This window comes from Daphnia pulicaria, chromosome 12 (genome assembly GCF_021234035.1).
Source record: "Daphnia pulicaria isolate SC F1-1A chromosome 12, SC_F0-13Bv2, whole genome shotgun sequence".
NCBI lineage: Eukaryota > Metazoa > Arthropoda > Branchiopoda > Diplostraca > Daphniidae > Daphnia > Daphnia pulicaria.
Genome location: NC_060924.1, coordinates 345,040 through 370,517, shown reverse-complemented (window position 1 = coordinate 370,517; position 25,478 = coordinate 345,040). Strand labels below are relative to the sequence as shown.

The following is a 25,478-nucleotide window of genomic DNA, read 5'->3' as shown; positions in this document are numbered from 1 at the left end:
CAGACTGTCTATTGATTTGTTTATGCTTTTCATTGATCTGCAGTGATTTTCATTGACTCATTTCCATACGGGGTGAACGAGTTGAGGAACAGCCACCAGCAGAGGCTCAGTCTAAGAGCACTGCTGATGGCAACCAATTAACAGATGAGGATTCAGTCAATCGTCAATCTCCTTTGCTAACGGAAGAAGAAATCGATGACGAGGCCCCCGGGTTGAGTAAATTGATGACACCAGACGAGCAGATGGAGGAGGAGGAGAAGGAGGAGGAAAAAGAGGAGGAGGAAATAGAGGAGAAAGAGAACGAGGAGAAAGAGGACGAGGACGAGGAGGAAGATGAGGACTTGCTAACGGGAAATGAAAATCCGATTGAAGTCGTCAACACGCCAAAACTCATTGAAATCAAAGTGGTAGGAGGGGGCAACTTTCCGGAAGCGAAAGATTCCGACCAATATTACGTGTCCATGCGGATCGAAGAACGGTGCGACGAAAAGTGCGACCAAAAAAAGAAATGCAAATCCAAAACAATCCGCGCAAGCCAGCCGGAATGGAACCAAGACTTTAGCATCTACACTCTAAATCCGGAATCGTGTGAAATTACCATCAAAGTAAAAAAGTCGTCGATATTCGGATTGAACAAGTCCACGGTCGGCTTCGTTAAACTTTACGTGTCCAGTTTGGACGACAATGTCACTGAAATGCAACTGAACGACGAGTCTAACAATCCAGTGGGTGAAGCATGTCTCAAGGTGAATACGAAGATTAGTGACCTGCCGAAAGTCGTTGCCAGTCCGGCCGAGGTCAAAAGACAAGAGCGCAAACTAAAAACTCGCAAGATCAGACACGGCAGAAAACCGAACGCGGCCATGAAGAGCCCAGAGATCCCAGAGAAACCGAATAAACCAAAACCCGTGAGCCGTTCGCGGAAGATGAAAGAGTATCTCGTTAAAAACAAATTCCTTATCCGAGTTGATCGTTAAACGAGTCGGCAGTACAAATCTACGAGGTCATAGTTCTGATGGTAAACTTGCAGATTTTGTCTTAGTTGGGTAAGAGGAGAGAGCAGCAGGAGAAGGTTTAGGAGAGAAAGCTTAATAGAGGTTGAGATCGAGAGTGGATGCGTTGCCAGTTTCGAGTTTTTCAAGAAGATGGTGGACCGGAGAGATGACGAACAGCAGGGAGGTGGAAACCGGAAGTAGACAGGACAGGTGGATGATAATTGGAGAGGAGGACCGGACGAAGAGACATAATTGACTCGAGTATTCTTTTTATTTCTTGTACTTTTATATCTTCCCCTTAATTCTTTACCTTCATCTTTTCTTTTTTCTTTACATCTTTTTCTTCTTCTTTCATAATTGGGTATTAGGATATTGCAAGTTTCATACGGCAAAACTTTAATTCGACACCGATTTGATGTTATCTTCGACAAGAGGCAACTGCATTTCGACTGGTGCGAGAATACGTAGACACAGTGTAGCAAAAAGTACTTTCGACAATTAGTTTGTATGATTAGGTTAAGTTAGTTAAGGTAAATTTAAGTTAGGTTAGGTCAAAGTATTTATGCGCTACATCTGTTGTCGAAATATTTTCGTACCATTGTCGGAATGTAGTTGCTTTGATTGTTGAAGGTGCGTCGAATGGATGTCGAATTAAAAGTTTTGTTGGGTGAACGTGTCAATATTCCGACCCGATTTCTTTTCTATTTTTCACCTTCTTTCTCTTTTCAATGATGACCCGAAGATTGAACCGAAGATTGACCCGAGGAAAATCACCAGGAAAGTGGAAACCGCCGATGGAGTTCTGTCGCTGGCTTGTGCGTGGCGACTTCCTATATACTTCTGTATTGATGTACGAGTTGAGATGCACGTAACGGTAAAGCACCCAAGTGTTACATCATTATGACTCCTCTGCAGCCCTCAAAAGCTGTGCGAGATGAGTTGTAAGGGTGTTGCACGCAAGTGTTTTAACCTTACGTCATCACCTCTACAGTCCAGAGTTTATAGGATGTCTTCACCTGCTTGCTTTGGCGTTTCGACTTACTTGACGTGTGATAGCTGAGCCAGTTTAGAATTCGGAATTCCGCAATTTGCGTATCAATCAACATTTCTCTTTTGAACTTTAACCTTTTACGTAATACCTTTCTGAACTATATATAGACCATATTCCAAAACTCCTATATACATGCATTGGCCACCGAAAAATCTGATCTGTTGGTAAAGAAAGATAATCAAAACCGACCAATAATCACAGACATTGCTTCATTTCAAAAAAAAAAATTTGTTTCATTGAAGAAGAAAAACGATTATGAGGGCGACAACTCAGTTCTCATGCCTACGAAATTGAAAGTAACGAACCAAGAGTTGGACAATGTCCTCCTAAACACCCAAGACTTGTTATAACCGGAAACGAGCATCCGATTAAAGTCGACAAGACGCCTAAGCATGTAATAATCAAAGTGCTGAAGAAAGTCAAATCTATATAACGGTGCGCGGCGGCCAGCCGGAATGGAATTAAACAAGGAACCAGGGAACTGGAAGGATCCAAATAGGAAGTTGCCAGCAGTTTGAATTTTTTCAAGATAATGTGGATCGCATAATAACTTTTTTTTGAGCAGCCATCTAAGAATTATTCCGATAGATAAATATGGCGCACTCTATTGGAATAACCGCAGAACTGTTTTAATTATTTCAATAAATGATTCGAAATTCAGAAAATATTAAACATCAGAAAAAGTGACAAGTTTTCCTTGGAAGTCCGGCGATAAGAGCACTAGTCCAAATCAAATGCGAAAATGATTCGTCAAGTCAACAAGCCTGAATTCGACACGCGATGGCCAATAAAATAAAACACCAAAGAAAAAACAAGAACGCTGCATCAACTGGGCTTCAGTCGTGGATCGGTTCGACCCTCGCCAAAGAATTGAAAACGCAATGTGGCTGTGCAATAACCTCTAATGGCAAAAAAATTAGATGAAGATATGTCCTACCTTGAAGTTGGAGATCAGCAGTCGTCAAAGAAACAGCCGGACGGTGGATTAGGCGCAGATCCAACTCGCCAGTTCCAGTTGCGTCCATTCCATTCTTCGGGTTGGCCTAATGGCCTTGGATTTTCTGCATTCCGTCATTCGGATTTCGTTGGAGGTGATGAAACGGCCGTTCATTTCCGTGACGCAAAGTTCGTCCATAGTCGACCTCACTGCCCTGGTGTTGACAAAACTGGAAAATCAATTTCACTTGTTCACATTGATTGAGATTCATTCAATTCACTCCACCGACTACTACGCTATACCCTCTATGCTTCACTCTGCTGAGAAACTGACAAGGTAAAAGTGACAACGCCCAACAGAAGAAAAGATCCGCTTTTGTCTAAAACTGCTGTTGGAAAAAGGAGGATAGGTTTCATGTTCTAACCCCTACCTCTATTAGAGAAAATGATGCCGTAATGGCCGCTTCCTATTAAGCCAACCTATCCTCCTTTTTTTCACAGGTCAATCGTCTTGTATTGGGGCGTTGTCACTGGCCTCTGAAATTGGTGCAAGTCGCAATAGAAATAAACCTCTAGCTGGTACTATTTTAGAGGTTAAAACAACAAATACGACCTTCAATTTAACTGTTTCTTTTTCTTTTTTTTTAATCCTTCCCTTTGGCTCTCGTCCATCCCTCACTTCAGTTATCCTCGAGCTAAATAAGGCAACATGCAGCAAAAATGAAATGAAAATAGTTGCCATCCATCCCATCCTATTTGGTTAGCGGGAATTTTCCTAATTTGTGCCGTCGCAAATTCAAACAAGAGTATAGCCTCGAGTATAGCAGCTGTGAACTGGATGTGAAGCTCAATAGCAAGACTAATTCAATTGAGCATATGGCGTATTATTTCTACAGGAGGAAATGTAACGCGAATTATCCGTTGGGTTGAACATTACGCAATCCAGTGGCTGGAAGTGACGTCACGCTAATCTGCCGCGCTTACGTCTTCACTTCACGAAGTTGCTGGCGATGCCGCGATGGAAACGATTTCCTTCAGAGTTACAAGTTAGTCTCGAATGCGATTTGAAATGAATTGGGAATTTTACTTTTGTTTTAAATTACGACAGATAATCACCGTTTCCTGCAGACCAACCGAACCGATGTGAATCCAACAAACGGTTGGGCCTAACCCAACCGAACAGTCCAGTGTCGATTGACGCATGATGAATTCAAACATTTGCACAGCTGTTATTAATTTTACATTTGATATCATAGACGTTTAAGTAAGGCTACTGTGAATAAATCGATCGGATATCTTTCCAGGTCTGAAAAATAAAAATGTCGAAAAAGAATCAATCGATAGTCTGTTAGTTTGATCAAAATATGCCTGTCTAATAAAAAGAAAAAATACGCAATGAGACCTGCAAATAGTGAAAAATAAATGTGTCCTACCTTGGAGGATGAAGGGCAAGTATCACTGGGCAATTGGACATCTCCTGTTACTCCATACAAGTGCAGAATTTGGGGATTCAGAAATGAAAATTGAAAAGAGAAATTCTCGTGAATACATTCGTACTCACATGGATGTAGGCTACACGAGGACGAGAGGAATACAAGGACAGGTGAGGAAGAGCCAAGTCGTCCATCATCGATGGATAATCCAATCCAACGGGTTGCTGTTCACCTACAATAAGTCAAACAAAAAGAAGAAAGCATTATTGTCAAAATTTAGAAATATGACAGCATACAGAATTTACCATTCACCAGCACGAAAAAAAACGATTATCAATTTAAAAAGTGAGCTTTGTTGGTGGAATAATGATCGTCAGTTATCACTATATCACTTTAGAACTACCACATAACAGCTGCCGATAAATGTTTAAAGAGATGTGCAAAGTAACTGAAACTGATTGTTTTGACAGCCGAAAATGATAGAAAACAAAGAAATGTCTACGTAAAACTTCGTTGGCGCGCAAGAAGAGCCAGATTTTTGAATTATTACACAAACACAGAGTTTAACGCAAGTAGATTATTAGTAGATAATCTACGAAAATAAATCAATTGTCGGGTACCTGCTGGGCATATTCCCGTCACGAGTGACTGCAGGTGTGACGGAATCGAACACTGAAGGGATCCAACTTGCCAGTGAAGTAAGACAAGTTGTATTAGCATAAGAAGCAGGGAAGATGGTTGATCGTACGTCGCGAAGATACAGATGATGGAGCAGAACGTTGGTGGAAGCCACTCTTATCTCATGGACAAACGCCAGCATTGGCTCAAGGATCTCCGTGCCAGGACCACACGATTCCATTAAGAATCTGCGTTGTAGACTAGACCGACATCGGCTGCGGACTAGCAATCTCAGGGGACGTAACACATAGTGCTGTAAAAACCAGTTGGGAATTAAAAAGAAAGCTTTAAAAACAAAAATAAGATTTTTGCGTCTTACACTTGAAGATTTTTAGATTAAACCCCTACAACTTTTCACTAAAGAACGGCTTCTGGCTGGAAAGTATGGCAACAAAAGGCATCCCCATGAAGACAAAATGTTGACCGGAGCTAGTATTCAGCAACACCAGGATTCCACACCCCAACCACATGTGAAATTCACTAACATGGATTAGCTAACGGTAGCAGCCAACGGGTTAACTAATAAAAATGAAGATCTACCAACTATTATGATGTACGGCAACGCCTTTTCTGCTTCTGGCTTCTGGGCAGGAACTTCTCAGTGATTAACGAAACCAAGAAAAAATAAAGTGCTAAGAATGTCGGCTCTTCCCTACCAAGACAGGTTTTCTGATATCGAAAAACGATTAAAACAGGGTTGTAGATCTTTTTACGCTGATCATTTTTAATATAGGGTTTAGGGTGTGCAAATGAGCGGAAGTGCCCGTAAAACGCGTTCAAAGTTTTGAGTTTTACGGAGATGACGCGCAGCCCAAGCCGGCCAGAAAGGGGGGTCGAGCGGGGGGTGGCGCGTACCCATGGGAGAGGGGACAGTGAAGGGGGGTATACCTGGGCCATACTATAACAACCCATGTTTCTCATGTTCCATGTTTCCCATGCTCCCATATCACCGTTGGTCTAATGGTCAGCATTCCGGGCTGATGTGTCGAAGGACCGAGGTACGAATCTCGGCCAACTAAAAAAAAATTCGATACAAATTAAAATTTTAAATTTTAATAGAATCAGTCACTGAAATATCATGAGGTCACATGTTGCAAACATAAATTAATGTTTGTGGGGAGCTTCCATACAGTTCATGCTTTCCCTTAACTTATTCATTTCAACGATAGCCTTATGGTTAGCGACGCGTGCTACCATGCTAAAGGACCGAGGTTCAAAACTCGGTCCTCGGTCGAAGTCGCTTAGGAAAACCAAATCTATTTTTGTTAAATTAAATTTAAAAGCTTCTAGAGTTGATGGAAGTTGAAGATCGGTGGTAAACTGGTATCTCACGACCGCGACAAGAGCGGGAGGCGTGGCGTAGTCGTGAGTTACCAGTTTACCACCGATCTTCCACTTTCATCAACTCCGGAAGGTTTTTAAATTTAATTTATTAAAAATCGATTTAGTTCAACCAAGTTTTGAACCTTAAACCATTGGCATGGCAGCACGGGTCGCTGACCATAATGCTACCATTGACATGTGTGAGATGAGGGAAAGCATAAGCCGTATGGTATCTCCCCACAAACATAGCTTTATGTAATGCAACATGTGACTGCATGATATAGCAGTGACTGATGCTATTTCCATTTTAAGATTTCAAAATTTTCAATTTTTTTGAATATCTCTTTTCGAACTCGAGATTCGAACCTCGGTCCTTCGACATATCAGCCCGGGATACTGACCATTAGACCACCGGTGACATGGGAGCATATGGGGAAACATGGTGTGTTATAGTATGGCCCAGGTATACCCCCCTTTACTCACCCCTCTCCCATGGGTAAGCGCCACCCCGCCCCGCTCGACCCCCTTTCTGGCCGGCTTGGGCTGCGCGTCATCTCCGTAAAACTCAAAACTTTGAACGCGTTTTACGGGCACTTCCGCTCATTTGCACACCCTAAACCCTATATTAAAAATGATCAGCGTAAAAAGATCTACAACCCTGTTTTAATCGTTTTTCGATATCAGAAAACCTGTCTTGGTAGGGAAGAGCCAGAATGTCATTTTAAGTAATAAGCTGACAACTGAGCTTACAGTTTTACATAATCATCTCAACAATTAGCTTTTGTAGGAATAGAAATATCAGAGGAAGGATTGCAGGAACAAGTTCATAGATGGGGGATCTAGCGTGCTCTGTAAAAAAATGTATTACATTAATGAAAATATGGCATTAATAAAGGATTTAAATTTTTACCTTTTCTAAGAAGCACACTGAAATGTTCATGATGAAACTACCGTAAAAACGGAATTCACAGCAACCAACATCTTTACTTTTCAGGTTGAGATAAATTTTCTGATGCTAAAGAAAGTGTCATGAAGTATTGCAGTAGCGTGGTGATAGGTGATATTGCTGCTTATTACCTTGATCATACGGGTGATGAAGTACGTAATAAGGCATTTGACGTGGTTGGGTTGGTGTGGATGGGAAAATACCTTATCTCCACACATTTGTATTCCACGATATGTGGGCTTCAAACAAGAGTTTTAGGCTTTTGACAGCATGAGGATCTAATGGATGTTAAGTGACTGAGTCCTCAGTAAACTTGTTAGAATAATGACCATGGAATGACTGACAGACTGACAGTATGCATCTAGAACTTGAAGAATAAATTAGTATTATATAAAAATAAGGACACTAGGTCAAGATAGACCTGCATAAGATACGAAGTTCAATTTGGTAATTGAAATCACAGGAATAACAATAATATAAATATAAATTAGCAACAATTTGTTTCGCCCATTTCATGATTTCACGAAGTGGGAACAATAATAAGGACGACACTGCAGACATCTAGTATTAAGTTTTGAATCTTAAGTTGAGTTGCACCATTGCAGTCACAGACCATGCACAGAGCCGCTCACAGCTCACAGTCTCAGTTGCTCACAGCTCACAGATATACAGATCGTATGATCACGTCGTAACTTTAAAAAGTTATTACTTCTAAGCAAATTTGCAGTTAAACAGCGGAGATCGGATAATGAGTTGGAATGAGAAATGAATAATGCAATATTGCAATATCGCAAGCCGAAAAAACTATTGCAACGTCAGGCCGCTAGGAGCGCTGCAGTCTGACGTTGCGCTACTCTTTTGCAAATTGGTGTAGTATTGAATCTTCCGGTGCAACGTCAGCCCCTTACTACTACCCCATTTAATCATTTATGCCTGCTGGAGTGCTGGGCTACTACTCCCGCCAGAGGCGCTGCGGCCAGATTGTTTTGGACATTCTTTTCTTGGACGTTTGTGTCATTCGGTTTCTTTCGTGCAGCGTGTTTGCTAATTGGATACTTTGACGTCATCTCAATTAATGTTGCGAATTTCAACCAAGAACTGGTTTCCGGCTACCTGAAATGCTGCGCTGTTGCTTGTGTGTGGATAGCGGTGGATAGCTTTTGGACGAAAACCAAAAAAGAACCAAAACTTCCACGTTACTGGAATGACGTTCCAGTCAACAATGAAATCGCAGCCCAAACTGGCCAAATCCCCACAAACCTGACACCACCCCCCACACCTACTCTGCACGAACCTCCAGCGACGACAGGATCAGGAACGACAACAGGAGAACCAACAGAAAATGTGTGTCATACCATTTACCCGAATCTGCCGCCGGAATATGAAAATCCCCCAAGTTTACAGGGACTCGGTCATCCGGTATTAAACGAGTTCGGAACATCTACCATCAATTGAGATCCGTATGTCATTAAAAAATGTTCTTCATGTCTGGATTTAAACGTATGACGATTGAATTTCTTGAAATAAATTTCAAGTTCACTTCATTTCATGTTTCAATTATTTTAATCAAACGTAGTTTATTAGTTCTATAGCTCTAATTTCATGGTAGAAATCATTTCTAACAAATGTCTAGTAACCTGATAAGGGAAACAGACTTTTCTGCCATCTTGCACCCGAGTCTCGACCTTTCAAACTTCACAACTTCTTCACAACGACTTTACAAAAATAAGATAATCGAATTAAACAAAATTTCTTTTTGAACATTTTTCGAAATAAACAAATAAATTGGAATTCAATTACAATAACAAGATTAGGCTTTTTTAAATGATGAAATGCCTAAACAAAAGTGACCATCTATGAACCATTTTGAAATATTTCGCAATCTCGATTTCGCAACCTCTGCAATCTTACCCGAGGCTTAACCAATCATCTACATACAAATCGACTTAACAAATATAAGATAGTAGCCCTGATCGAATTAAATGAAATTTCTATTTGAATAATGTTGGAAATAAATAAATGAATTAGAATTCAATTCAAATAACAAAATTTGGCAAGATTGAATTAATTTTCATGAAAGTTAAGATTTTTCGAATAATTTGATTTCTGGCCGATTTTTGATTAACTATTTCTTTTTCGAGAAGCCATCTATGAACCGTTTTTTAAACTAAGATTTTGCAACCTCTGCTTGCACCCGAGTCTTGGCCCATGACATTCATTCAAATCGAATTAATAAAATAAGATAATCAAATTTCATGAATTTTCTTCTTGAACAATGTTGGAAATATTTAAATGAATTAGAATTCAATGAAAATAAGCAGATTTGGCTTTTCAAAATTACGAAAAAAATAACAAAAAGTGTCTTTGCAATCGTTGCCGCGTCAAAAATCTGATCCGAAGGTATATAGGGGGGCGACGGTCTGCCTGAATTTATATCGTTTGAATCTCTGATTCCTCAAGCCTAGACATGTATACCCAAATGTTTTACATTGTTCTCGCGCTGCTCTTTGCGATTAGTCAGCTCGGCATACCAAAAGTGCTCTTTTTAATCGGCTGCCTTCGCTGGGGTGAATTTTGGACAGAGATTATCGCCTGCTACAGTCTACTCCGTAGCTTGAACCCTGAATTGCTCAAAAATCAACCGCAGGAAGCTATTCTTACCATTGATAGTTTACCTGACGATGATCTGACGGCGAAAGATAATAAACTGGTTGCACCATCAGAGCCAGTTTTAGAACCCAAAGACATTATTCCGACTGAAGTATCTCCGTTGAAAGAACAACTTGAACTGGAGGAGAAAAAGTCGGTACAAGTAGACACAAAAGTCGAAAAACCCAAAGAGATGCCGGCAATAAAACAGCAACTTGAGACGGGCCAAAACAACCCGGAGCTCAAGAATAACCAAACGCAGGAAGCTATTCTCATCATCGATAGCTTATCATTTGACGACAATCCAGAGCCACCAGTTTCTGAACCCGTAATAGACATTCCGACTGATATACCAGTAGACTGTAATACCGACTGTAATACTGACTGTAATACTGACTGTAATACCGAAGTAATAATACCTCCGTCTAACGAACCACTTGAAATGTTGGACGAGAGAGAGCCGGAGAGTCTGTCGATTTTGCCTGAGATCATTGACGACAGCACCGAAAATGTGACTAACGAAGATCCGGTGGGGGAAACTCAACTGGATGAAATCGCGGAAGAAACGATTATACCTGATGAGGAAAGTGAACGAGTTGAGGAAGACCCACTAGCAGAGGCTCAGTCTAATAAGATCACTGATGATAAACAATCAAAGGATGATGAGATGAGGAGAGTCAATCGAGAGTCTCGGCCGCCAACCGAACGAGACATCATTGACGAGGTCTCAGCATTGAGCAAGTTGATGGTACCGGACGAAGAGATGATTATACCTGAAGAAAGTGAACGAATTGAGGAACAGCCAGCAGCAGACGAGGCTCAATCCAAGAGCACTGCTGATGGCAACCAATTAACAGATGAGGATTCAGTCAATCGTCAATCTCCTTTGCTAACGGAAGAAGAAATCGATGACGAGCCCACCGGATTGAGTAAATTGATGACACCAGACGAGCAAATGGAGAAGGATCAGGAGGAGGAGAAGGAAGTGAAAGAAGAGGAGGAGAAAAAAGAGGAGGGGAAAGAGAACGAGGGGGACGAGGGGGGTGAGGGGGGTGAGGGGGGCGAGGGGGAAGAGAAGGAGGAGGAAGATGAGGACTTGCCAACGGGAAATGAAAATCCGATTGAAGTCGTCAACACGACAAAACGTGTCGAAATAAAAGTGGTGAGAGGGGTCAACTTTCCGGAAGCGAAAGATTCCGACAAATATTACGTGTCCGTGCTGGTCGAGGAAATGCGCGGAAAAATCTATTACCAGACACAGAAATTCAAATCCAAAACGATCCGCGCAAGCCAGCCGGAATGGAACAAAAACTTTACCATCCAGACTCAACATCCGGAATCGTGTCTAATGACTCTCAAAGTAAAAAAGTCGTCGATATTCGGTTTGAAGACGTCTACGGTCGGCTTCGTTAAAATGGCCGTATCCGATTTGATGCACGACGAAAACGGCCAAGTCAGTGCGCTGAAGATGCAACTGAACGACGAGTCCAACAATCCAGTGGGCGAAGCATATCTCGAGCTGGATATGAAGGTCGGTGATTTGCCGGAAGTCGTTCCCAGTCCGGCCGAAGTCAAAAGGCAAGAGCGCAAACTGAAGGCTCACAAAATCTTGTACCAGAGACACGAAGCAACACGGATGAAAGCGGAGAAAAAGAGACAAGAGAGGATGTTAATGAATGTACCAAAACCCGTGAACGGTTCGACCGTTTCCCAAATTGAAACGGACGAGATAAAGCCGGAGATTCCGTATCCGGAGAATATTGCCGAAACCGGAAATGTACCTAACGAAGAATCGAATGAGGAAACTAAATCAAATAAGAAACTGGTAGCACCAGAGCCAATTTCTGACCCCGTAGACATTATTCCGGCTGAAGTATCTCCGTTAAAAGAACAACTTGAAACGGAAGAGAAAAATCCGGTACAAGTCGAGACAAAAGTCGAAAAACCCAAAGAGATCCCAGCAATAGAACAGCAACTTGAGACCGACCAAAACAACCCGAAGCTCAAGAATAATAAAACGCAGGAAGCTATTCTCACCATTAATGGCAGCTTATCCGGCGATAATCCAGAGCCACCAGTTTCTGAACCCGTAGCCATTCCGGCTGAAGTAATAATACCTCCATCTAACGAACCACTTGAAATGTTGGACGAGAAAGTGCCGGAGAGTCTGTCGATTTTGCCTGAACCAATCGTCGACAGCACCGGAAATGTGACTAAAGAAGTTCCGGTGCTGGGTGAAACTCAACTGGATGAAATCGCCAAAGAAACGATTATACCTGATGAGGAAAGTGAACGAGTTGAGGAACAGCCACCAGCAGAGGCTCTGTCTAAGAGCACTGCTGATGGCAACCAATTAACAGATGAGGATTCAGTCAATCGTCAATCTCCTTTGCTAACGGAAGAAGAAATCGATGACGAGGCCCTCGGATTGAGTAAATTGATGACACCAGACGAGCAGATGGAGAAGAATCAGGAGGAGGAGAAGGAAGTGAAAGAAGAGGAGGAAAATGAGGAGGAGAAAGAGAACGAGGAGGAAGAGGACGAGGGGGGCGAGGAGGAGGAGGAAGACGAGGACTTGCTAACGGGAAATGAAAATCCGATTAAAGTCGTCAACACGCCAAAACTTGTCGAAATGAAAGTGGTGAGAGGGGTCAACTTTCCGAAAGCAAAAGATTCCGACCAATATTACTTGTCCGTGCTGGTCGAGGAATGGCACCGCAAAATCTGTTACCAGAACCAGACAAAGGAATTCAAATCCAAAACGATCCGCGATAGATGGAACAAAAACTTTACCATCCAGACTCAACATCCGGAATCGTGTCTAATGACCATCAAAGTAAAAAAGTCGTCGATATTCGGGTTGAAGAAGTCCACGGTCGGCTTCGTTAAAATGGCCGTGTCTGATTTGATGCACGACGAAAATGGCCATGTCAGTGCGTTGAAGATGCAACTGAACGACGAGTCCAACAATCCAGTGGGCGAAGCATGTCTCGAGCTGGATATGAAGGTCGGTGATTTGCCGGAAGTCGTTCCCAGTCCGGCAGAGGTAAAAAGACAAGAGCGCAAACTAAAGGCTCACCAAATCTTGTACCAGAGACACGAAGTAACACTGATGGAAGCGGCCAAAAAGAGACAAGAGAGGATGTTAATGAATGTACCAAATTCCGTGAGCGGTTGGCGGAAGATGAAAAGGTTTCTCGTTAAATACGAATTCCTTCTCCCAGATAAAAGTTACACGAGTCGGCAGTACAAATCTACGAAGTCATAGTTCCGATGGTAAACTTGCAGGTTTTGTCTTAGTTGGGTAAGAGGAGAGAGCAGCAGGAGAATTTTAAGGAGAGAAGGGATAATAGAGGTTGAAATCGAGAGTGGATACGACGGGTGGGACGGTACTGAGAGAAAATATTAGAGTTTCATTAATAGGAAGTGCGTTGCCAATTTCGAGTTTTTAAAGAAGATGGTGGACCGGAGAGATAACGAACAGCAGAAAGAGTGGAAACCGGAAGTAGACAGGACAGGTGGATGATAAGTGGAGAGGAGGACCGGACGAAGAGACATGATTGACCCGAGTAATCTTTATATTTCTTGTACTTTTATATCTTCCCCTTAATTCTTTACTTTCATCTTTTATTTCTTCTTTTTATATCTTTTTCTTCTTCTGTCATAATTGGGTCGGATATTGCAAGCATCATCCGACAAAACTTTAATCCAACACCGATTTGATGTTACCTTCGACAAGATGCAACTGCATTTCGACTGGTGCGAGAATACGTAGACACAGTGTAGCAAAAAGTACTTTCGACAATTAGTTTGTATGATTAGGTTAAGTTAGTTAAGGTAAATTTAAGTTAGGTTAGGTCAAAGTACTTATGCGCTACATCTGTTGTCGAAATATTTTCGTACCATTGTCGGAATGTAGTTGCTTTGCTTGTTGAAGGTGTGCGTCGAATGGATGTCGAATTAAAGTTTTGTTGGGTGAACGACGCAGTATCACGACCCGATTTCTTTTCTATTTTTCACCTTCTTTCTCTTTTCAATGATGACCCGAAGAATGACCAGAGGAAAATCACCAGAAAAGTGGAAACCGTCGATGGAGTTCTGTCGCTGGCTTGTGCGTGGCGACTTGCTATATATTTCTGTATTGATGTACGAGTTGAGATGCACGTAACGGTAAAGCACCCAAGTGTTACATCATAATAAAACTCCTCTGCAGCCCTCAAAAGCTGTGAAAGTTGAGTTGTAAGGGTGTTGGATCACGCAAGTGTTTTAACCTTACGTCATCGCCTCTACAGTCCAGAGTTTATAGGTCGTCTTCACCTGCTTGCTATTAGCGTATCGACTAACTTGACGTGTAATAGCTGAGCCAGTTTAGAATTCGGAATTCGACAATTTGCGTATCAATCAAAATGTCTCATTTGAACTTTAACCTTTTACGTAGTCTAATACCTTTCTGAATTATGTATAGACCATATACCAAAACACCTATATACATGCATTGGCCACAGAAAAATCTGATCTGTTGGTAAAAAAAGATAATCAAAACCGACCAATAATCACAGACATTGCTTCATTTCAAAAAAAAAATTTGTTTCATTGAAGAAGAAAAACGATTATGAGGGCGACAACTCCGTTCTCATGCCTACGAAATTGGAAGTAACGAACCAAGAGTTGGACAATGTCCTCCATAACACCCACGACTTGTTATAACCGGAAACGAGCATCCGATTAAAGTCGACAAGACACCTAAGCATGTAATAATCAAAGAATCAAAGTGCTGAAGAAAGTCAAATCTATATAACGGTGCGCGGCGGCCAGCCGGAATGGAATTAAACAAGGAACCAGGGAACTGGAAGGATCCAAATAGGAAGTTGCCAGCAGTTTGAATTTTTTCAAGATAATGTGGATCGCATAATAACTTTTTTTTGAGCAGCCATCTATGAATTATTCCGATAGATAAATATGGCACACTCTATTGGAATATCCGCATAACTGTTTTAATTATTTCAATAAATGATTCGAAATTCAGAAAATATTAAACATCAGAAAAAGTGACAAGTTTTCCTTGGAAGTCCGGCGATAAGAGCACTTTAGTCCAAATCAAATGCGAAAATGATTCATCAAGTCAACAAGCCTGAATTCGACACGCGATGGCCAATAAAATAAAACACCAAAGAAAAAACAAGAACGCTGCATCAGCTGGGCTTCAGTCGTCGATCGGTTCGACCCTTGCCAAAGAATTGAAAACGCAATGTGGCTGTGCAATAACCTCTAATGGCAAATAAATTAGATGAAGATATGTCCTACCTTGAAGTTGGAGATCAGCAGTCGTCAAAGAAACAGCCGGACGGTGGATTAGGCGAAGATCCAACTCGCCTAGTTCCAGTTGTGTCTATTCCATTCTTCGGGCTGACATTGGATTTTCTGCATTCCATTCGGATGGCGTCGGAGGTGATGAAACGGCCTTTCATTTCCGTGACGCAAAGTTCTCCCATAGTCGACCTCACTGCCCTGGTGTTGACAAAACTGGAAAATCAGTTTCACTTGTTCACATAGATTGAGATTCATTCAACTCACTCCACAAACTGGCGACTAGGCGACTGCTACACTACCCTCTACGCTTCACACTGTTGAGAAACTGACAAGGTAAAAGCGAAAAACGCCCAACAGAAGAAAAGATCCGCTTTTGTCTAAAACTGCTGTTGGAAAAAGGAGGATAGGTTTGATGGTTTCATTTTCTACCCCTGACCTCTATATTAGAGACAATGATGCCGTAATGGCCGCTTCCTATTAAGCCAACCTATTCTCCTCTTTTCACAGGTCAATCGTCTTGTATTGGGGCGTTGTCACTGGCCTCTGAGATTGGTGCAAGTAAAATAGAAACCCATAGCTGAGACTATTTTAGAGGATAAAACAACAAATGCGACCTTCAATTTAACCGTTTCTTTTTCTTTTTTTTTATCCATACCTTTGGCTCTCATCCATCCCTCACTTCAGTTATCCTCGAGCTAAATAAGGCATAAGGCGACATGCAGCAAAAATGAAATGAAAATAGTTGCTGCCTGCAATGCTTGTTGCCATCCATCCCATCCTCTTTGGTTGGCGGGAATTTCCCTCATTTGTGCCATCACAAATTCAAACAAGAGTATAGCCTCGAGTATAGCAGCTGTGAACTGGATGTGAAGCTCAATAGCAAGACTAATTCAATTGAGTATATGGCGTATTATTTCTACAGGAGGAATTGTAACGGGAATTATCCGTTGGGTTGAACATTACGCAATTCGGTGGCTGGAAGTGACGTCACGCTAATCTGCCGCGCTTACGTCTTCACTTCACGAAGTTGCTGGCGATGTCGTGATGGAAACGATTTCCTTCAGAGTTACAAGTTAGTCTCGAATGCGATATGAAATGAATTTGGAGTTTTACTTTTTTTTTTTTAATTACGACAGATAATCGCATTCCCTGCAGACCAACCGAACCGATGCGAATCCAAAAAACGGTAGGGCCTAACCCAACCGAACAGTCCAGTGTCGGTTGACGCATGATGAATTCAAACATTTGCACAGCTGTTATTAATTTTACATTTGATATCATAGACGTTTAAGTAAGGCTACTGTGAATAAATCGATCGGATACCTTTCCAGGTCTGAAAAAATAAAATATCGAAAAAGAATCAATCGCTAGTCTGTTAGTTTGATCAAAATATGCCTGTCTAATAAAAAGAAAAAATACGCAATGAGACCCGCAAATAGTGAAAAATAATTGTGTCCTACCTTGGAGGATGAAGGGCAAGTATCACTGGGCAATTGGACATCTCCTGTTACTCCATACAAGTGCAGAATTTGGGGATTCAGAAATTAAAATTGAAAAGAGAAATTGTCGTGAATACTTTCGTACTCACATGGATGTAGGCTACACGAGGACGAGAGGAATACAAGGACAGGTGAGGAAGAGCCAAGTCGTCCATCATCGATGGATAATCCATTTCAACGGGTTGCTGTTCAGCACCTACAAAGTCAAACAAAAAGAAGAAAGCATCATTGTCAAAATTTAGAAATATAACAGCATACAGAATTTACCATTCACCAGCACGAAAAAAGCAATTATCAATTTAAAAAGTGAGCTTTGTTGGTGGAATAATTATCGTCAGTTTTCGCTAAATCACTTTAGAACTACCACATAATAGCTGCCGATAAATGTTTAAAGAGATGTGTGCAAAGTAACTGAAACTGATTGTTTTGACAGCCGAAAATGATAGAAAACAAAGAAATGTCTACGTAAAACTTCGTTGGCGCGCAAGAAGGGCCAGATTTTGGAATTATTACACAAACACAGAGTTTAACGCAAGTAGATTATTAGTGGATAATCTACGAAAGTAAATCAATTGTCGGGTACCTGGGCATATTCCCGTCGCGAGTGACTGCAGGTGTACCGGAAGCGAACACTGAAGTGATCCAACTCGCCAGTGAAGTAAGACAAGTTGTATTAGCATAAGAAGCAGGGAAGCTGGTTGATCGTACGTCGCGAAGATACGTTGGTGGAAGCCACTCTTCTCTCATGGACAAAAGCCAGCATTGGCTCAAGGATCTCCGTGCCAGGACCACACGATTCCATAAAGAAACTGCGTTGTAGACTAGACCGACATCGGCTGCGGACTAGCAATCTCAGGGGACGTAACACATAGTGCTGTAAAAATAAGTTGGGAATTAAAAAGAAAGCTTTAAAAACAAAAATAAGATTTTTGCGTCTTACTTGAAGATTTTTAGATTAAACCCCTCCAACTTTTCACTAAAGAACGGCTTCTGGCGGGAAAGTATGGCAACAAAAGGCATCCCCATGAAGACAAAATGTTGACCGGAGCTAGTATTCAGCAACACCAGGATTCCACACCCCAACCACATGTGAAATTCACTAACATGGATTAGCTAACGGTAGCAGCCAACGGGTTAACTAATAAAAATGAAGAGCTACGAACTATTATGATGTGCTTCTGGCTTCTGGGCAGGAACTTCTCAGTGATTACCGAAACCAAGAAAAAATAAAGTGCTAAGAATCTCATTTTAAGTAATAAGCTGACAACTGAGCTTACAGTTTCACAGTCATCTCAACAATCAGCTTTTGTAGGAATAGAAATACCAGAGGCAGGATTGCAGGAACAAGCTCATAGATGGGGGATCTAGCGTGCTCTGTAAAAAAAATGTATTAAATTAATGAAAATATGGCATTAATAAAGCATATAAATTTTTACCTTTTCTAAGAAGCACACTGAAATGTTCATGATGAAAATACTGTAAAAACGGAATTCACAGCGACCAACATCTTTACTCTTCAAGTTGAGATAAATTTCCTGATGCTTAAGAAAGTGTCATGAAGTATTGCAGTAGCGTGGTGATGGGTGATATTGATGCTTATTACCTTGATCATACGGGTGATGAAGTACGTAAGGCATTTGACGTGGTTGGGTTGGTGTGGTAGCAGTGATGGGAAAATACCTTATCTCCACACATTTGTATTCCACGATATGTGGGCTTCAAACAAGAGTTTTTGGCTTTTGACAGCATGAGGATCTAATGGATGTAAAGTGACTGAGCCCTCAGTAAACTTGTTAGAATAATGACCATGGAATGACTGACAGACTGACAGTATGCATCTAGAACTTGAAGAATAAATTAGTATAATATAAAAATAAGGACACTAGGTCAAGATAGACCTGCATAAGATAGGAAGTTCAATTTGGTAATTGAAATTACAGGAATAACAATAATATAAGTAAAAATTAGCAACAATTTGTTTCGCCCATTTCGCCTCATTTCACGAAGTGAACAATAATAAGGACGACACGACACTGCAGACATCTATTATTAAGTTTTGAATCTTAAGTTTAGTTGCACCATTGCAGGGCCTCACACCTGACAGACACAGCCGCTCACAGCTCACAGTCTCAGTCTCAGTTGCTCACACAGCTCACAGATATACAGATATGAGAATTATATTATTACACGTCGTAACTTAAATAAGTTATTACTTCAAAACAAATTTAAAAAAAAGTTAAACAGCGGAGATCGGATAATGAGTTGGAATGAGAAATGAATAATGCAATGTCGCAAGCCGAAAAAACTATTGCAACGTCAGGCCGCTAGGTGCGCTGCAGTCTGACGTTGCGCTACTCTTTTGCCTCTTGGTGTAGTCAGAGTTATAGACACATAGAACATTCTATAGCTCTGGTGTAGTATTGAATCTTCCGGTGCAACGTCAGCCCCTTACTTCTACCCCATTTAATCATTTATGCCTGCTTGAGTGCTGGGCTACTACTCCCGTCAGAGGCGCTGCGGCCAGATGGTTTTGGATTTTCTTTTCTTTGACGTTTGTGTCATTCTCATTCGGTTTCTTTCGTGCAGCGTGTGAATATGTTTGTGAGGTATTCAGTGTGTGAATTTATGACAACACTTAAACAAAACACTAGGTCTATGCAACCTACCGGGCGCTCTGGCTTCCGGGCCGTTGATTGCCATTTCCGTTGGTATTTCCTCCAGAAGGCGACCGTCATAATCGTTATCAAGTTGGAAATTGTTCTCAGACGACAATGGACGGGCCAGGAAGAAGCGATCCAATTGCTGGGGCCTATTTAGCCAAGGACTTTTCGTCCCTTGGGCCGTAGTGGCCATAAGGAAACAACAGGTCGTTGCCATCTATCAATAACGAACAGGAATAACATACACGTATACAATAAGGCTTGACTGTTTTTAAATTTGATTTTAAACTATTTGAAATGTAAGAAAATAAATCGGTGATATAATTACCATTAAAGAAGACACAGATGCAGACGATTTGGTCATCTTGATAGTTCTTTCGGGACAAGGAGCGTGAAAGAAGCGGTCAAGTCGGCAGCTGCGGTGGGATGACTGACGAGATGAATTCGTTCGATATTTATCTACAGCGAAGACTTGCGGGAAATCACACACACAACATAAGATCCGCGCATGTCAATAAAAAACAATAAAAATTCTCTTCTCAGACATCTCAGAGCAAAAGGATGGCAAGACAGTTTAATAAGTTTTTGGTTTTTTATGATTGTGGGATTTGGACATCCTTTGTCAATTTGAGAGACTTTGGCCGTTTGCCGACAGGATTCCGCAGCACCGGACATTGACAACTCTAAATTGGTAAGTGGAATTTGTGTTACCCTGAACTTGTATGTTCTCATAACACATACATGTTTTATTTTTTGGGAGGTGAGACATTTTCGAAATATGCGAAGCGTACTGTACATATGTCATTGGCCATATAGAAACTTATTGAAAAACAATTGCGTATTACCAACATTGTTGTTGACCTTATTGGTCAGCCTTGACAACAAACGTTTCTTTTCTCAGAACTGCTTTATTCCTAAAATTCTTAGTATAGGCCCAAAACGACGCATCGTCGATTCCTGTTCGGAGTTATTAGCTGTGGCCTGATGGATGAGGCCATCAGTTGCTGGTTTTCCTAGTTGAGTAGAGTTGTTCTTTTTCGTCGTTCGTTAGAGAAAATCTGAAACCGTTTAATTTAGAATTTATTGGCGTCTTGTAGTTAAAATGGCACAACAAGTAATTGCTAACGCTGACCTTTCAACGAAATCGAAACTACCGGCCATTCCATTAGCGTCGTCATCTTTTTGGTGCCAAACAAAAGCTACAGTTGAGGAAATGGATTTTGAATGGAGGATTGAACGACTAGCCTTTCTTGATGATGGTGGAATATGGGAAACGTTGAAATCGGCCGATTTTTTAAACTTCAGTCTGAGTCTCAATTTGGATACGCATTCCAATGTTGAAATAAAGCTGCTTTATCCAGCGCATTTTCCATATTCGATTAAAGTTGAAATCACCATTTCCAATGAAAAATGCAAGACAATTTTCCAGAACTGGCAGAAGACCACCAGTATTTCGCAAAACACTAGATTCCCTGTAACAGTGTTTACGGTTAGCAAAAAAGCCTTGCTCGAGTATGGGAATTTTGTAAAAGAAAATATTACCATTTACTGCAAAATCGGAGTTTTGAAAAGAAAAGTAGTGAAGGGAAAAGCTACAGCAACCGAGAGATATCTTCACAAGCCGCCTATCATAGAAGACCGTCGACAAAACTATCAGGGTCTTATTCAGATCCTCGATCAACACGAAGAACTTTTTGAAAAAATGCTGTTTAGTGATATCACCTTTAACGTCCGTGGCCAAAAATTGGCAGCCCACAAGAACATTTTGGCCATGAGGAGTCCTGTGTTTTCTGCCATGTTCACTCACCCCACTAAAGAGATGCAAACCGGCGAGGTGGAAATCGAGGACGTCGATCCCGATGTCTTTCAAGAAGTTCTTCGCTACTTGTACACCGGCTTGACACGGTCGACAACCATGGACGTAATGGCACCGGCACTATTGGCCGCTGCGGAAAAATATTTGATTGATGAATTGAAATCTCGTTGTGAAACGCATCTGATTCGCCAAATGTCTGCCAAGAATTGTCTCAGTTTGCTGACTCTCACCACCCACCATCCAGCGGAGCACCTGAAGAAATTTGCCATTGAATACTTCCGCCGTTATCCGGGTAAGTTCACACTGAAATCATTTGAATAAAAAATATTCCTTTATTAATCGTCGTTCTGATTGTTTTTGCAGGTGAGGTCATGGATTCAAACGACTGGAAGAAGCTGAAGGAAGAAAATATGGCGTTGTTGTGCGACTTGCAGCAAATGGTTTTCACAGCGCCGACTGTGTAGAAGTCCTGTGTCCGTCGATGTCATTTTTTCTATTACTGTAATCAACACGGAATCATTCTGCTGGAGAAATTCAGCTTTCATTTTCAGTGGTTTTCTTGCTCGAATAACTAAGACACACAAATTTTGCTGTTTGTTTCATGCGATGTGGTGTATGGACACGAGTTCTTTTTCTTCTAATACCGACACTTTCATAATGGTTTACTCGTTTTAATTTCCCGTTTGATTTTCTTTAGCCTAAACAAATAATTCTTTAACGAATTGTAATAGGGTGAATATTAAAATCCATTGGGGGCAACACATACGGTTAAACATTTGTCCATATTTCCCATGTTAATTCGTGAATCGTGATATTAATCAGATCCAACTGATGTCTGAAAGTTATTTTACCACAATTAATTGCCATCATAACGTTCGTCGTCGTAGCGGTAAATGTGACATCGATAGTTCCTTTGGGTGCTGCCGATGCCCATCCATCAAGCACAAGGCAGGAGAGTAGCATCAAAGCTGTTGATAAAGGGGGCAGGCAACATTCGCCCATGTCGAATACAAACCTTAAATACAAAAATACAAAAATAAAAAATGTCTCAAGGGCAAGGCGACGAGACGAGGTTGCACTATCTCGCCAACTATTTAGGAAAGAATATTGGACGACAGCGGTGACACCCTATCCAGCAGCGTATATCGTTATCTAATTGCCTGTCTATCTTACGTCAGGTGAGTAAATGAGCGGGAGCATCAACTGTAACCCAATCCTTTTCAGTGGGTTGGAGGTTATATAGTCGGTCGGTTGCCCCCCGTGACGTTAGCACTTGGCAGTCAAATAAAACGCCAAAGTTCCAGGAGAAAAAAAAAGAAAATTCACGGCAGATGTATCAAATTGAATCTGAGACCCCCAAACGTCTACAGGTTCATATTTAACATCATATCGTATATCATTTCTAGGAATCCAATACTCGGCTATCTTTAAAAAAAAAAACATCACGAGCCATAGAATTATCAGACCATACGACGTGGGATGGGACTTTGGATTGGGTGGATTTGGGCAACTAATCAATCAATCAATCAATTAACCAGCAGTAGACAGCGGATTTGTTGATGCAACCGAAATGTTATTACTCGTATCACTTGGCCAGGAATATTGAAATTACATTTCTGTTTTTAGCGGTTTTTAGTCTTACACTCGATGTTGGATGACGCAAACCAATAATAAATAAAATCAATAATTTAATAAGGAACCCGACACACTTGCACACGTAATGTGAAACTCTATTCGTGCGAAACTATACAAAAACCAATTCGAATGAATAATTGGCCCAATTTTCCAGTATGAACACGCAGTCATTCGTGAATTCATATTCAGTTTCAAACTTACACATCAACGTCAAGTCGTGTCAATATTTCTCGTTAATTCGTCGTTAATTACATCTATACATAAGGTAGACCCTTTTCTAGTTTTATTCAACGATATTGACTTCAAAGATTTGAATTTTTGTGAATTATAAAATTACCCTCCAGGCCTCCACCGAAGATGAAAAACATCCTCGCCATCATTTTGGCTTCTTTGGCCGTTTGCTGCAACTGCCAGTCAAACAACCCCATTGCTTTATCTTCTTCCTGGGCGAAACTGCGTATCTCACCGGACACGTTCAGTTTCAAGGAGTACGGTAACTTTGTCGTTAGAATTTACGAACACGTCAATAATCACGGGGCAGCAACAGCCAGCCAAAAAAGGTATTTCTACTCTCCTATCGCGCTATTGGACCACTCAAGTGCCGTCAGTTCTTACAACGGTGTGACGAAACAGCCAGAGATGAGATTCCGCATTGAAATGTGGAACGTCAAAGTCCAAAATGAAGTTGTACAACATTTGAGTGGAATTACTGGTCATCCAATCAAATCGTATCAAGTGAGCGTCATTCCCTTGGAGAATTTGATTCTCATCAGCGGCTCACCCCCAGTGGATTTTTGGCTGAATCCATGGTGGACGTATTATGACGGCAGAAAAACCCTTTGGCTTTCTCTGTCGTGTTATGAGCAGAAAGTCTGCGACAAACTGGCCAGTGCAATGCGATGGGATCCCACTCAATTCGCACATTTCAAACTCTTGTACAGTTTTTCGTCGCATCAGACGTGGCAAACCAAACAGGCGACCATTAGCATCGGCAGTATCACTTCCGGTCGATTGGTCTCGACTTATTTAAAGAAATTTCAAATGACAAATCAGATTTATCTGACGGCCAACGACGAGATGAAAATGTTGAAAGAAACGACCACACAAATCCTAAGGAACACATTTGAAGAAAACGAGGTTTGGTCTAGAAACACGGAAGTTGAAATTTTAAATATTTTAAAAGGTTTGCTGGTCACATCCAGGACGACCATCGAAGAAGAAAATGACAAAATGTGGGACTCTGTTTTCTGGGATGACGACAATTACCGGCCGGACAAGACGGCCAAAAATTTGAACGAAATCGTCAACAAACTGGATAAGGAAACTCAAAAGATATTCATTGACATCATGTTTCAAACGGAGGAACATTTGGAATTCTCAAACAGTTGGGCTGACGTGGACGGAATCAGTTCAATCATTTCAGGGAAAATGGCAACCAATTCCGATAGTTCCCGGCGAGTCGATATTTCAATAGAAGAAATGGTAAAATTATTTCAAGATAGTAGAAATAGAGACCACGTCCAATGGAACGGGGAGAAGTTCGTGCCCAAACCCATTCAACTGAGCAGAATCAATTTGGCCACATTTCGTGATTCCCAATCGTTTCAAGATCGGAACGTCAGTGTCCGATACACGATTGCCGATCTTTCGGCGGCGATCAAATTTGTAGAACGCGAAGGACTGAAAATCACTGATGAACTCAAAGGTTTGAAAAAAAAAAAGGAATAAAAATTTGATTCATTTTATTTAATTATTGGAGAAAAATTAATTATTCTTCTGGTTAACTCTCGTTTTTTTATATAACGACAGGGTGACCACTGGACCCATTTCCCGGGGGTTTGATGTTGCAGAAGGATATTGCCGCGTCCCTCCTTGATGAGGTTCAACATCATCATCGCGGCGACACCATCCAAAAGACAAGGGCATTTGGGGAAGGGAAATTTAAGGGGGGGGGAATATTATTGATATGATTCTAATTCATTTTTCATTATGGGATAAAAATTTCTTTAAAAAATGATTTAATTGCCAGATGAAAATATATTTTTTTTATTTCGCTTAATTAAACATTATGAAAAAAATACGCCTACACACCTCGTTTTTCTTTGAGGAAATTTTTCACAATTTTTAATTTGATTTTAATTCCATTTAATTATTTTCTTTTTTCACGGACGCAGGATAGGAGAGCGCACGAGAAATCGATTCCCATTCGTAAAGAAAGTTAAGTTCAACAATTTCAAGCCGAATTGTGATCATTAATCTTTTTCGAGCAGCCAAACCATTATTGAAATAAGATTTCGCAACCTCTGAAACCTTGCACTCGAGTCTTGGCCCATCATCTACATTGAAATCGAATCAATAAAAATAAGATAATCGAATTCCATGAAATTTATTTTTGAATAATGTTGGAAATAAATAAATAAATTCGAATTCAAATAAAACAATTTGGCAAGATGGAATTAATGTTCATGAAAGCTAAGTTAAGATTTTTCGAATAATTTCAGACCAACTTTTGATTAATTACTTTTTTTTCGCCATCAGCCATCTATG

At 41.0% G+C, this 25,478-nt stretch overlaps 1 protein-coding gene and 3 long non-coding RNA genes across 5 annotated transcripts; 1 reads left to right on the top strand and 3 right to left on the bottom strand.

Moving 5' to 3' along the window:
• Window positions 1-4,278: 4,278 nt before the first annotated feature.
• On the bottom strand, window positions 4,279-4,745 carry LOC124316682. Its single transcript, XR_006911947.1, has 3 exons — window positions 4,544-4,745; window positions 4,416-4,459; window positions 4,279-4,354 (listed from the first exon to the last, which is right to left on the bottom strand). It is a non-coding gene; the product is annotated as an uncharacterized LOC124316682 (long non-coding RNA).
• Window positions 4,746-5,064: 319 nt separating this feature from the next.
• On the bottom strand, window positions 5,065-18,887 carry LOC124316655. 2 transcript variants are annotated; one of them, XR_006911919.1, is made up of 6 exons: window positions 18,424-18,887; window positions 18,257-18,361; window positions 18,098-18,194; window positions 5,638-5,687; window positions 5,413-5,522; window positions 5,065-5,346 (listed from the first exon to the last, which is right to left on the bottom strand). It is a non-coding gene; the product is annotated as an uncharacterized LOC124316655 (long non-coding RNA). The 2 variants fall into 2 exon arrangements; XR_006911918.1 differs by lacking the exons at window positions 5,065-5,346; window positions 5,413-5,522; window positions 5,638-5,687 and adding exons at window positions 17,403-17,694; window positions 17,761-18,016.
• Window positions 18,888-19,537: 650 nt separating this feature from the next.
• Window positions 19,538-22,129, bottom strand: LOC124316677. Its single transcript, XR_006911943.1, has 5 exons — window positions 22,063-22,129; window positions 21,203-21,994; window positions 20,613-21,140; window positions 19,809-20,538; window positions 19,538-19,697 (listed from the first exon to the last, which is right to left on the bottom strand). It is a non-coding gene; the product is annotated as an uncharacterized LOC124316677 (long non-coding RNA).
• Window positions 22,130-23,160: 1,031 nt separating this feature from the next.
• Window positions 23,161-24,689, top strand: LOC124316304. The gene is made up of 2 exons (XM_046782169.1): window positions 23,161-23,196; window positions 23,276-24,689. Exon 2 carries the CDS (start codon window positions 23,289-23,291, stop codon window positions 24,657-24,659), a length of 1,371 nt encoding a protein of 456 aa, XP_046638125.1. The 5' UTR covers window positions 23,161-23,196; window positions 23,276-23,288; the 3' UTR covers window positions 24,660-24,689.
• Window positions 24,690-25,478: the final 789 nt, after the last annotated feature.

Bases quoted from the DNA above. Each gene is read 5' to 3' on its own strand.
- LOC124316304 (XM_046782169.1), top strand. From the start codon at position 23,289: ATGAAAAACATCCTCGCCATCATTTTGGCTTCTTTGGCCGTTTGCTGC.